The sequence below is a fragment of the Brachyhypopomus gauderio genome, chromosome 1, assembly GCF_052324685.1.
Source record: "Brachyhypopomus gauderio isolate BG-103 chromosome 1, BGAUD_0.2, whole genome shotgun sequence".
NCBI classification, from domain to species: Eukaryota; Metazoa; Chordata; class Actinopteri; order Gymnotiformes; family Hypopomidae; genus Brachyhypopomus; species Brachyhypopomus gauderio.
In genome coordinates this window covers 33,081,888-33,095,316 of record NC_135211.1, presented here as the reverse complement: position 1 = coordinate 33,095,316, position 13,429 = coordinate 33,081,888, and the positions used below count along the sequence as shown (strand labels likewise).

The following is a 13,429-nucleotide window of genomic DNA, read 5'->3' as shown; positions in this document are numbered from 1 at the left end:
CCCCATGAAAACATGTAAAGACACCTTCACTCCAGTTTGCAATTTAATATCAAACAATCAGAATTAGTTCAGTGTAGCACTGACCAACAACCAGCATTTCTGAGTGGTTTAGTGTGACATTTACCAAATTTGTATGAACAAAAAAAGAAAGTCAAACGTCTCCTTACACTCCAGAACTGATGAGGCGGTCTTAAAACATTACATTCTAAATACAGTGCCTACCTTTGTAATAAGGCTCTGCCTTAAAGAAACAGCAAAGGGAATCATTGTCAGCATTGTTTTTAACATTTGGATTGGCTGTGCTCAAAATCTCAGGATTCCAGTACTGTTTACACAGTGGTAATATTGGTGAATGCTCTGCAGGTGCCATCATTTAATCATTGAAGCAGATGATTTCTGTCCCGTGCTTGGTTAATTAATATTGTACCACGATTTCATTAACAAAGTTTATTATCTTTTTCTGTCAACAATAAAAAGATTTTATGAACTGTACATAATGTGCAGAATGCACACTTTATCTCTAATGTATGACAAACGAAAATGTACAAAGACCATATCATTGGACACAAATAGAAAATATTTAAGAAGCTATTTAAAAACGGATGAGAAGGCAAAGGACGGGAAAGTATCACATACGTTTTGTTACTTTTGTCCTTTTAAAAAACAGTAGTTACATTTTTTTGTAATCAGTAATAACACAGGAAAACCTGCTTCTATGACATCTGGTTGCAAATTAACACAAGGAAAATAATCTTGCATTCTGAATTCTGAACACAACCAACTAAAACCTAAAATCATTATTTTAAAAAAAGCTTCTTTTGAATGTTATAAATAGCTTTCTTCTACGATATAGTAAAATACAAATAAAAAAAAATAAACAACCCAAAAAGCTCAACAGTGATGAACAGATGTCTCCAGACCTAGTACCAGAGATCATGAGTGCCTGTCCCTTGAGTCTCTCCTGTGTTTCTCCTGATCTCGTGATCTGCGTTTGTCTTTGTGGTGACTACTGTGGTGCCGCTCTTTTCTCCGCTCGCCATGCCTCTCCTCTCTGGAGTGTCTGCTCTTGTGCCTGTGCCTACTCCTGCTCCGGCTCCTGCTTCTGCTCCGGCTGTGACTCCGACTCCGGCTCTTGGTCCAGCTCCGGCTCCGGGCACGTTGCTTTTCCCGTTCATGGTGCCGACTCTTGTGCCGGTGTCTCTCATAGTGGTCCCGCTCGTCCTTCTTGAAGGATTCCTCTGAGCGTTTGGGCGGTCTGTCCCACAGCTCCTCATAGTTCAGCTCAGGGCCCTTCTCGCCCGTGCTGGAGGGCGGAGGGGTTGGCAAGGTGGAATCGGGGAACCTCCGGGTTGCGTAGGACAGCGGAGGACCAGCAACTGCCTCTGGGACAGGCTGGGGAAAGCAACCCTGGGGAGGGGCTGGCTGAGTCCAGGGCAGGGCATGCATTTGAGGGTCAGGCTGAGGGAAGATCATTGGAGGAGGTGGACCAGGAGGGTAGCTGAACGGGGGAGGAGCCTGCAGGGATCTAAACGGTCCTGGGCCAGACTGGGGTGGATAGGTGGGCAATGCTCCAGGTGGGTACACATGGTCAGGTGCCACAGTATGATACGGAGGAATTGTGGGTGGTGGAGGCGGCCCATGGCTCCCAGTGTTGAAAGGAGCTGGGCTTAAAAGACGTGGCCTTGACTGCTTTACACCTTCGTTTTTTCCAGTAGAGGAGATAGTGGTGATGGTCTGAATATCTTCTACGGCTTTTAACTCAGACAGTGGCTTTGCAGGTGCAGGCTGGGTCGTTGGCGATGATGCTATGGGTGACGTCAGTGTTGTCGTCTGTGAAGTTTCCGACTGGCTGATTTTCAGCTGGGGTGCATCGGTGTCCGATGCCGGCTGCTCTCCGGCACCAGCTTCTGATATGCTGGTCATTTTCAAAATGCCAGACACGAGTGGTTTTGGAGTCTTGGTCAGGCTTGCCACAGTTTCAACCTTAGCAGCAGCCATAGCACCATTGTTAGCAGAGTCTTCCAAAGAAGTTGAACTAGTTCCCGGAAGTACATTGGTTTCTTGACTAGGTTGTGCACTGGCATCACTTTTTGTTTCGGCATTGATGGACTCTGTTTTAGGTGGAGTGGTGGAAAGACCGGAGAGGAAAGTCTCAGTTGAAACATCTCCTGGCTTATCTTTGAGCGAAAATACTACTCCACTCGTAGCCACACTCCCTTTTTCCTTGTCTTGCGAGCCTGGCTCCAAATTTGAGCCGGCTGGCTCCTGCTCAGGTTTGACAGGTTTGGGTTCTTTCTTCTTGATGATGAAACGATCCAGTCTTGGGGTGGTGGGCGTTCTGGCAGTGACGCTTCCCAAGGCGGAACCCTCAGTGGTAGACGACTGGCACAACGCACTGTTGCTCGTTCCCTTTCCATCATCGCCCGCAGGTGTGTTTTTCCCAGCTGTGGGCTGCGTTAGCACACCGGGGAGGAAACGCAAAGAGACATTTTCGTCATCGTCCATCTCCAGCAGAGTTTCATCAGTGGACGATTTGATGACAGCCGCAGTATCCTTTTTGTGTATCCGTCCAAGAGAGTTGATAAAGTTTCTTTCTTCATCCCGACCCACCACGGTTTTCTGGATGGGGTCTGCCGGAGGTTTGTTCTCAGGCAAGAAACTTGGAGCTTCACCAACATCACTTGGTAGGATGACCCCAAAGTCCCTTTTGGGTCTCTGGCGGATGATTAGTCCCAGGAGAAGGTTTGGACGATTGGTCTCCAACCCTATTTTTAGGCAAAATATTTAAGACCAGTTTAGACTGATGGCCAACATGTAGTCTAAAATGGAAACCTATACTTGGTTACAATCAAAGCCAGACAGCCATCTATAAAACCAACCAACCAACCAGACAATGTATTGCCATAATTTGCATTAAATAAAATGATCAATGATCAAATCCAGAACTAGACTGTCAGGCCAGGCTCTCTGACCTCGAGTGTCTTATACTACGTGTGCACAGAATACTTGCCATAAAAACAGATGAAACATAGGTATTCACAGGAGTTCTGATGCACGGTTACAAAGATGACTACTCTTACCTGGGCCATCAAACGGAACAATCTGGTGTGGAATTTTTTCAGCGGTGCCAAGGGGTATGAGATACGTGTCTTTAACTTGTTTGCGGTTGTTGGCGACGACCCCGTATCGCCTGCGGCTGCTAAAATAGGCATACAGCAAAGTGTACGATATTTCATCTTCCTCCGTGTCGGGGGTGAAGCGAACAACACATATTTCCTGAGAACCGAAAGAGGCAATTGGTAAAAACGAGGTAAATGCAGAACATGGTGTGATGCTTGAAAGGAATGTGGATTGACATAAGCAAAGAGTCAGTAATCATCACCTTTGTACCAGAGGCACGAATTTTCTCTACATAGTCCCACACAATTTGGGGTGAGATTCTTCCACCAACCTGGATGCTGTCTGGCAGATCCTGCAACAAACATGTAGGAAAGAAACACTTTTCATTCAAATTCAAAGTGACACTAAGGACGGGTCAGACTATTTTGTTTCTTTAACATCAAAGTTGTTAGTAAATTCATTCTCACCAAACCATGCAGGATACCCCCCTTCCCACCATAGCGGTATGTAGAACTACTAGGAGGTTTTAGTATTGTTAAAATACTGGCTTACAAAATCAAGTACTACATTTCACCAAAATGCTTAGTCAATAAGTGACATCGGAGAGACTTGCCTCGGTGAGTTGATCCAATATTCCAGAGACTGGATAAGCCTTTGTAAGGAACCGGGCCACCGCTGGCATGACAACATATCCATTCCATAAGTTCTCCAAATTGGAAAGGAATGTAGCGGTGTCTTCTTTACTGGTTGCGCTTTCAGACCTGTAAAATAGCACCTTTTACATTTGTAACATTTCTAAGAGAGAGACTGCTATTTCCATTGTAACACTAAGTGTTCTGTGCCAATGATGAACACTTCCTCACAGAGGTGGGACCAAGTCAGTGTTTTGCAAGTCTCAATTAAGTCCAAGTCTTTATCCTCAAGTCCCGAGTCAAGTCTCAAGCAAAGACAGTCAACTCAAGTCAAGTCTCGAGTCAAGACAGGCCACCGTCAAGTCAAGTCCCAAGTCTGAAACTTGGAATTTCAAGTCCTTTCGAGTCTTTTTTTTTTTTACAGGCACCAACGCTTTACAAATGCTACGCTGATGCGTTTCTTTACTCGTTTTGTTGGTGTCCGCCAGCCAAAAGATGACAGATAATTTACATTTTATCTTCTCTTAATTACATAAATGTACTTAAAACAAGAATGTTTCGTTACATCAATTTACACAAAAATAGCAAGCTTCATCGTAAGCAAGATGCTGTCATTACGAATGGTTATTCTAAACATTTGGATAAAATGTTTAAATATAGACTAATAAAAGGTTAGGGTTATTTTTTCATTGTTTTCTGTTATTGTGGGGTCACGGTGTACTATTGTTACCTGGAGATTCAGTGGGGTCACATATTCTGATGGCTGCTGTCAGAATTGGTGACCCCAGTTAAAAATGCTCACCTGTACATCCCATTCATGATTTCTTTGTTGGCTGCAATGGTGAGGGGATGGTAAATCTTGTTTAAGTAATTAAGAGACGATAAAATGTAAATATAAACATTTGTCATATTTTGGCTCGTGGACACCAACAAAACGAGTAAAGAAAGTGCATCAGCGTAGTTTACGTAGCATTCGTAAAGCGTTTGTGCCTCTGAACAGAAACTGTGAAATAGCACCCCCTGTGGTCACAAAACTCGACGGTCACAGAATCTGGTGTAACGCCGGTCTGTGTCAGAAGGACGGAAATGAAATTAATGGGGCGCACTTTATAAATATTAATATGCGTTTTAAAATTTAGATTTGGGGTAAAATAAATTCAAGTCTTTGCAAGTAAACAGGTTCAAGTCCAATTCAAGTCCCAAGTTATTGGTGTAAAAGTCCAAGTCAAGTCTAAGTCTCTGAATATTTTTTCAAGTCAAGTCAAAAATCTTAATATTAATGACTCGAGTCCAAGTCATGTGACTCGAGTCCCCACCTCTGCTTCCTCATACTTCAGACATTCCCATTGTGCAAGATTTTCAAGTTTGCTTGAACAAGACGTGTACAATTAGCGGCAATATCAAGCTTATTCAAAGCCAAAAATCAACAAACCCTAGTCATTCAATTCAGCTCCTGTTTCAATTGGTCTTGAAGGTTGACCATTTACTTAATTGGTTAAGTAATTTCACTCCTGTTTGCGATAGGAACAAAAACTAGAAACCTTTACATTTTGCATAATGAGGTGCAAGTATGGTCATTAGATTAAACGGTTAGACCGGAGCACTCCTCCCTTTTACCTTGACTCGTAAGCTGGAAAAATGCTGGAGTTGAGGAGACCTTCTTCCATGACTCTCAGGGACAAGTCATCTACCAGTGCTCCTGAAGCTGCAGGTGGAGATATGGGTGTGGTTGGCTGGTTTTCTCCTTCCGTAGTCGTGGTCTGCCTCCTAAGTACCGTCGTTGCCACTTTCACAACTTTGGTGGTGGCTTCCTCCACTGGTGGAGCCATTCGACCTTGTGAAGCAAAACAAAAAAAAAGAAACAAATAAAAGTCAAAGTTTAAGGTGAGGTCCAAAATTGGTAGGAAAAAGTCATTTCGGAGACAGGCATTACCTGTGCAGATTTTGCAGTGGAGGTCAAAGAGGTGAGATTTGTGCAAATTTGTAGTATCTTTAACCTTCTTGGGACTCTCGGACTTCAAGTCTGGGGGTTTTTCTTCAGATGCCTCAAAGGTTTTGGGAACCGGATCAGACTGAGTGAAGATCAGACAAGTCTAATGTAATTTCAGTCAAAGTTATTTAACTACCACAGTATAAGAGCCAAATGACATCCATCTCACCAGGGCTTCAATGGCCTCGGGGGCTTTGGCAGGTTCCTCATTCTCAATTTCAATTTCCCCTTTGTGTGTGATTTTAGTGACCGGTCGTCTCTCAGCTTCTCTCTGTTCTTTCTCTATCATTTCAATTGTCTGAAAACACAGTTGCTGGTCAGCTGCACAACGGCTACATTCACATTCAATGTCTTTGAAAAATCGGGCTGTAGAGTTGTGTAAGGATGAGCTTCAGTGAGGTTCTTACATGTCTGTTTTCTCTTTGTCTCCAAGCAGCCAGTTCTTTGGAGGCTAGCTCTTCCGCACTCATACGAACTAAATCTCTGGGCGAAATTTCACCCTTGAGAACACGCTTGAATAACACCTGGAAGATTGTGCACAGTTGTGTTTATTTTTTGTGCACCATTTGGCACAAACCAGTTTAAATAACATATATAAAGTGTTAATTAACAAGCAAATAAAATGGTTTAGGTGCCTTCTAACTGCATTTATTACCGTTCCAATGAATGATTGCATTTCTAGTTATAATAGATTTTTAAAAACTTACATTATTTTTTGTGTCTTTGAGATTGAATGTTAAGCTTCTGTATTTGTTCTTGTACTTGCTATCGACCCCTTGGAAGAGGGCAAAAAGCTCCTTTTCTGTCCGCTTTGCCAGCTCTGCTGGTTTCTCTGATGAAACCTTCAAGTCTGATTCCTTCAGCCTTTAAGCAAGTAGTTAATCAAATAAATGTCATCCATCGAGTATAAAAGACACATGAAATCTTTTACATTTTAATAAATTAAATCAATAAAATAGTTACCAATAAAATAGTTAAAAAATAAAGTTCTACTATTTCAGACTAGTGTTCTTAGGAGATAAAATATTCACAAATTACAATAACAGTGCTGTGGTTGCAAAATCTCCCAGTCTGTCTTCACCTACTATGCAGCAGGTCCATAAATGTTTGCCATGACTCACTCATAACGTAGTAGAACATTCAACATTAATAATTATGGTTGTTGGAGAGAAGATGGGCGGTAGGGCCTTGTGAGGAGTATGGGAGTGGCATAGGATATTTCACCATCTTATCCTGTGTTTAAGTATAATCTGCATTCGAAGCTGTCCATCATCAGCACTGCCAGTGTCTATATACGCATGGACACCTTCTGCTCGCAAATCACTCTCCATTAAAATAACACTTAACATGTGGTTTCAGAACCAGCAAATTTTTATACAACTTTCCACCTGGCTCAAAATCGAGCAGATCAGCCCAGACATGTTTGTAGCCCCATGTTTTGGACTGGAGCTACACAGTTAATGTAGCTAGCGAATATAAGACACCATCAATGCCTCTTAAATGCACACCCAATGCTGCATTTACTTTGAAGGACAGGTGTAAGCTACATATAAAGTGTGGTAAAACAGAATGGTCTGAACGCACAATTAAATGTTTATAGCAGAACTGTTATCTGTATAACATCTAGCATAATAGTCCGTGTGACTTTAGTAAACACATGGCATTTATTTCAAAGGTAAAGTCTCAGACACCAACCATTTTCCTCTCGTGTCTGTTTTTACACCCACTTTGAGCAGGTACTCCTGACTTCTGCCATCTCCATTTGCACTTCAGAACCACACAGCAGTGAATGGCACAGGTGTTCTGCATGCATATCTTACCGTTTCACAAGAATCTCCTCCAGCGAATCCCGGACACTCCTTCTGATTTGTCCCGTGGATGGCTTCTTCGAGCTGGCAGGAGACGCTTTTACCCTTTTGACCTCCTGCTTCACGTTCGAGCCTGGCGTAAACAAAGATTTTCAGCACTCAGTGAACCGCAGCGCCCGTAAGGGGGCGTCTTATGAAAGCCAAATAAGATTCATACCACTTTTCGATGCCGAATCCGCTGATGGTCTTCTCTCCCCCGGGTCCTGGAGCAAATTGAGAGAACAATTACACCGCTGCTTGCCGTGTGCCTGTAAAATGTCATACTGCTCATAGCAGCAGAATCAAAGTATGTGGAATGCATCCAAACGTGGTCAGTACAAAAACATTTTGTAATGAACAAGCGACCTGTCGAACACGCAAATCACTCTACACGGACCTGTGATGAGCATTTTGTGCGTTTGTGTGAGATATTAAGAGAAAACACGTGGTGAGCAGCAGGCGGCTTTGCAGAAGAGGACGCCGAAACTGGAGCCATTCAGTAACGGTAATAACCAGATGCAATTTACACAGAGACTTAATCACTTAGTCGTATATTGGCTAAAGATTGTTAACTGACTTTGCACTACATTCCTGACCTAATTATAAAGCCTATGATGAGGTGAACTGGGTGTGGTGATTTATGCATGCGAAATGGGATGCAATTCAGATCATCATAACTGGTGGTGAGAATAAGCTCAGCCCGATACGCTCCCCACTGCTGTGCAACACGGTACAGTTATATATTGTAAAGCTCAAACTACCTGTCCTTGCAAGTCCCTCGTAAGTACTCCAAGCAATAACGTAAGCGGATTTTGTCCGCGGACCCAGAAGACTTGCTTACTTTCCGAAAGGGGCGAATTCCACCGGACGTGACTGCGGGCTCTACGCCCTGCTTTGGCCGTGAGGGGGACTTGCTGTCAGGGTGGGCCGCAGTCTGGGCTTCTGCTTTGCCGCCTTCATCGGCACAGCACTTTAGACATACGTACTCCTGGTCGTCCTTCTCCATCTGTTGGACTTTAGCAAGGTCCAGCCCCACGCAGTCGCCATGGAACCAGTCGTCACAGCGCCCACAGCCCACCATGAACCTGGAAACACATCCGCCGTGGTATTCAAATCCACAGCAGCTTTCTGGCACGCGATGCAGTGTAACTGCGTGATTGAAAACAGCACGTACCTATTGCTATGAGGCTTTTTGCATAATCCGCACTGTTTGCTGGAATCCCATGAGGTCTCATTTTCAGGGGCAGGCGGAGGTTCTGTCTCCGCGGGCCCCTTCTTTGCCACAGGGGCATTGTCGGGAATGAACAACTCGGGCTCATCGAGAGAGATGCTCCTGGAGTTCCTGCTCTTATGCCTCTGCGATATCTTCTCCGGCTTCTTCATTTTGGACTTCTCTGTCTCCTCCTGTGGCGGGCTGTCCTTGGCTGGTTGGCTGGGTTTGACCCCCGAAGCAGGCGGGTTCTGCGGCTTCTTTGGGGCATGAGGGGATTTGTTCGAGGCCACCTTGGTGTCAGAAGACGGCCTCCTGCCGATCGGGGGAGAGTGCGTGATGGAAGAGTTCACCTTCGGTTTGTCGGGCTGGCCAGCTTGCACCTGTGCCGGTTTCAAGGCTGGTTTCGATGTCGGCGTCACGGCAGGTCGCTTCAGGCCAGCGGCCACTGGTCCACCTTTTACGTGGTGCAGGCTCTGCCCTGGAACTTTGCGGACCTTTGTGTCTTGTAGTTTGAGATGTTTGGAGCCCTTCAACAGAACACCCGGTCTGGTGAGGTGTGCATGCTTATTTTTGGTTATAGACAGTGGCTGCTTGGGTTTCAGTAGCTTTTTGGCGACGAGCTTGTCCGTCGGGCCGTTTTTATTCTGTGGCTTACAGACGCCTACCTTGGTGGCGGCATTTTGGTTCTTGACTTTGGTGTCCACGGTCGCTTCTGTCTCAGTGGGCTTGCAGGACAGCACGCCATTGGCGTCCTGCACATCGTTCGGATTCACGTACGGTCCAAATTCCATAGGCACGTCACTGGCTCCCTGCTGGACTATGTTTGGCTCTCCCATAACCACCGGTGCGTTCTGTCCAGCTTGGTTCTGCCCGGCTTGGTTCTGTGCCGAGTCCAACCCGGCACCATCAGCGGCTGCTGAATCATTCTGAAAGCTTAGGGCCTGGAGAGCACCTGCGTCGAACAATCCGGAAGTCTGAGATGGTCCAGGCAACAGTTCGATTTTGTAGCCCCCCACGGTGACCGTCAGACGCCTCAACACAACCACGGGGTTCATGGACGGGTTGACCTCATGGGCGTTAAAGCGCCGGCTGAGCAAGGCCTCCCTTTTCTCAGCAGAACTGTCAGCTAACGGCTTGCTGCTTGATGGTAGCTCTGGTTCGGGTTTCTCCAGCACGCTCTCGCCAGGGGTTCTCCCGGGTGTTTCTGCAGAAGCTCCTCTCCACGGGCCTGAACGTCTGCCGCGTCCTCTGCCCCTGCCTCTGCCCACTGGAAAAAGTTTAGAAAAGACACTTTGCCACAAATACAAAAGTTGGGGTGGGGATGTATACAATAAGTTTTACAAACATGCAAACCCTTTTCCAAAGTACACACTAGGAAAAAAAATAATTTAATTAGAGACCACATAAAATCCACCACAACCCAGTTTTTGATCAACCCCACCCACCAAAAGCACCTGCCACTGCTCATCAAGCTTACACACCACCCGTCGTGCTCATATACCTGTGGGTTTCTTCTGCAGCACGACTGCAGCTTTTCTCCTGCCCCGGGGATACCTGGGCTGAGTGGTGTCTCCAGGAGCAGAAGTCTCGCTAACTCCTGGAGTGTTCGTCTCATTGGCAGGAACTGTAAAAACAAAAGTAAATACAGAGAAAAGAGAACATCAGAACTGGTGTAAGGGGTGGAGACATAGAAACCCGGCCAATCATGGTGATGCTGGTGTGTTGGCTGTAACTGTCATCAGATAAATTACATAATACCCTGACTGGTTAAATGAACAGTTCTCTACATCCAAATTTTCTCAACGCAGGAAAAAGAACAAACTAGCATCATAAGCTGTCTGCATCCAATGATGCTATAATAGTTTTTACAAAGACCAAAATGAAAGTCTCCACACAATATAAAAATGACTTCCTTTAATAAAACTGCTGTGATTGAGACGTACTACGAGGGCCGCATGGTCCATGTGTTCATACGCCATTAATGTCTTACTATAATGTTTCTTCCCACCTGTTGAGTTGGGGAGCTGATAGTTAGCGTCATCGTTTTCCAAGAGATGAAACTGGGCGCTGGCAGATCCAAACATAGGATCCTTGTCGCTGAGCATGTTCTTGAGCGAGTCTTCTAGTGCGCTGTGACCAGACGCAAACTCATCACTTGCTTCGCACTCCAAGTTCTGTCCAAGGAGTAGGGAGTCTTCCAACTGGTCACTGGGAATCAAATGGTTAAAAGTGCCAACTACATCCATGAATGCTTCGGCGGTTATGGTTGTTCTGGAAGAAGAGATGTGGGGGGGAAAATGAACTTTAATTGAATTAATTTACATTAGCCATAGTCTTGCCAGAGAATGTGGCCGAGTTTTCTAGTACCTGGGCTTCTTGGTCCCCAACATGTCGCTACGCGAGGCAAGATAATTATGTCTTCAAAGAGACATATACAGCACAAATGGCAAAGCATGGTTGTAATGGAAAATGTGGATTTTAATCTGCTCTTTCAAACCAACCATTGTGCTGTTTACCACATTTATCACAATGCAGAAATGTCCAGGTTTTAGTGTATACTTTGTTTTTTAAAACATACAGCAATTGGGTGATTCTGTGCAACTCAAAAGCCCAGTATTAGACTACCCAGTATTAGACCACCCAGTATTAGACTACCCATAACTCTTGCAACACTGGAAAAAAATCTTCTTCCAACACTTGCTAAATAAGAAACCAGAGTCATGATGAAGCAGCACGTTATTTTACTGACATAGGCCAACAAGTTTTTGGAAGTACTCAAAAACACCCCTGGCAAATATCAACATTATAAGCTAAAATTAAATTGCTCAGATGTTCAATTAGATGCATATTGTATTTTTAAAAGGCTAAACAGACACTTGTCAAACTACAACAGGTAACGCGATCACTGGCCTACATATGGTGTGTTTACAGTATGCATGTCCTACATTGATCCACATGGTGCTCTGCTTCACTCTCTCAACCTTTGTAAATCTATACAGGGACTTATAACATGTTTATAAACAGCGCAATCAATAGAAGTCATTGCAAACATTGCGCCGTGCCGCTGCCAGCACGTGTCTAACGTATAAAACAGCCAGATAAGCTCATAACTTGTATGGTAATTGTGTATGGACATTCGTGTACATATAGTCCTACTCCACCGTTACTCCAGCAACTCAACTCAAAGTATCACGTGTCTCACGGTTTGAGTTAAAAGTCTAACGTTGGCTTAATTACTTTAAGGAACTGGAGCGAAGGCAAACTGCAGAGCAAGCACATTAAAGCCTCAAACGGCCGTTAATGGTCGCTACCTATGAAACAGGCATGTGGGTTCTGCGATAAACGTTATTATGGCAAACGGGGACGGCCGCCCTCACAAACACAACACTAACTCACAGGCCTAACCAAACGCTCACACTATCTCACAAACCACCAAGTCCTCTCAAGAGACATGCATTTCTGGCTACGTGTCAGATTAGTTTGGAAAACAACAGGACTTAAAAAGTAAAAAAAACACACCTATCTAACTCCCCATCGTATAAAACAGCCATGAAGCCACTGGGTGGTAAGCCAGCTGGCTACGTTAGCTCACGCGCCCCAGTCTAGGCCTCGTAGTTAGCAATGTGCTAAAAGTGAAGTCCACGGTTTATAACAGTCACCGTGCGATTTAATTGTTTTAAAATAGTTGTACAAGTTTAGATGAGAGCCAAACCGAACAAACTCACTCTAATAACACACCGAACTCTTAACAGGCGTGTTGCCCAGTACTTCTCTGACGTTAAAACTCCGCCGCTAGTCGGCTAACTAGGCCGCGACGGCGCGCTAGTGCTAACGCTAGCAAACATTCACGCCCACCTCGCGCACCATCTCCCTAGAGCAACTTAACGGTTTTTCCTGCGAAACGTTTAGAATTACCTTATTGTCGAAAAGCCAGCACATAATTTGAGGGGTCTGTAATTTCAGTGGTGTCCCGTGAGTATTGCTGTCCACAGGCTTTCTCGTAGGATTTAGCTTTAGATAGACTGTGTACTTCCCTGACCCTGTCCATCAGCAAATATCTGCAATGTATGTTTTTTGGCGCTAGGGGGCGTTATGGATGGTGAACGCGTTTTGTTTGCAAACGGACACTGCCACCTAACGTAGTGGGTAGGAAGATAATCATTTGCGTCCTCTTTTTTATCTATTGACCCGTATATCTCAAAAGTTACACAATTTGATTATTTGATGTTGTTAAATATTCAGTGAATAATTCTTTAGCGTTTAAATGATCAATTGAAAAATAAACTTTTCATTTAACCTTTCTGTTTCAACTAGGCACCGGATACAGTGGGGAAAATAAGTGTTTAGTCAGTCACCAATTGTGCAAGTTCTCCCACTTAAAAAGATGAGAGAGGCCTGTAATTGACATCATAGGTAGACCTCAACTATGAGAGACAAAATGTGAAAAAAAATTGAGAAAATCATTTTGTCTGACTTTTAAAGAATTTATTTGCAAATAATGGTGGAAAATAAGTATTTGGTCACCTACAAACAAGCAAGATTTCTGGCTGTCACAGACCTGTAACTTCTTTTTTAAGAGGCTCCTCTTTCCCCCACTCATTACCTGTATTAATGGCACCTATTTGAA

General features: G+C 44.4%; 1 protein-coding gene across 2 annotated transcripts; it reads right to left on the bottom strand.

Annotated features, from left to right (window-relative positions):
• Positions 1 to 30: 30 nt before the first annotated feature.
• On the bottom strand, positions 31 to 12,859 carry phf3 (PHD finger protein 3). 2 transcript variants are annotated; one of them, XM_077010635.1, is made up of 16 exons: positions 12,718 to 12,859; positions 10,811 to 11,073; positions 10,304 to 10,426; positions 8,764 to 10,069; positions 8,431 to 8,674; positions 7,768 to 7,813; positions 7,563 to 7,683; positions 6,450 to 6,606; positions 6,150 to 6,266; positions 5,912 to 6,040; positions 5,686 to 5,824; positions 5,370 to 5,586; positions 3,734 to 3,881; positions 3,383 to 3,472; positions 3,081 to 3,276; positions 31 to 2,765 (listed from the first exon to the last, which is right to left on the bottom strand). In XM_077010635.1, the coding sequence occupies exons 2-16, from the start codon at positions 11,046 to 11,048 to the stop codon at positions 934 to 936; spliced, it is 5,103 nt and encodes a 1,700-aa protein (XP_076866750.1). In that variant the 5' UTR covers positions 11,049 to 11,073; positions 12,718 to 12,859; the 3' UTR covers positions 31 to 933. The 2 variants fall into 2 exon arrangements, with proteins under 2 accessions (XP_076866750.1, XP_076866751.1); XM_077010636.1 differs by having other exon boundaries at positions 10,811 to 11,010.
• Between the last annotated feature and the right edge of the window lie 570 nt (positions 12,860 to 13,429).

Coding starts and splice junctions, on each gene's coding strand:
- phf3 (XM_077010635.1), bottom strand. CDS start 11,048: ATGGATGTAGTTGGCACTTTTAACCATTTGATTCCCAGTGACCAGTTG. Junction 6,267..6,449: donor TCAAAGACACAAAAAATAAT/GTAAGTTTTTAA, acceptor ACAATCTTCCAG/GTGTTATTCAAGCGTGTTCT. Junction 3,473..3,733: donor TATTGGATCAACTCACCGAG/GCAAGTCTCTCC, acceptor TGTTTGTTGCAG/GATCTGCCAGACAGCATCCA.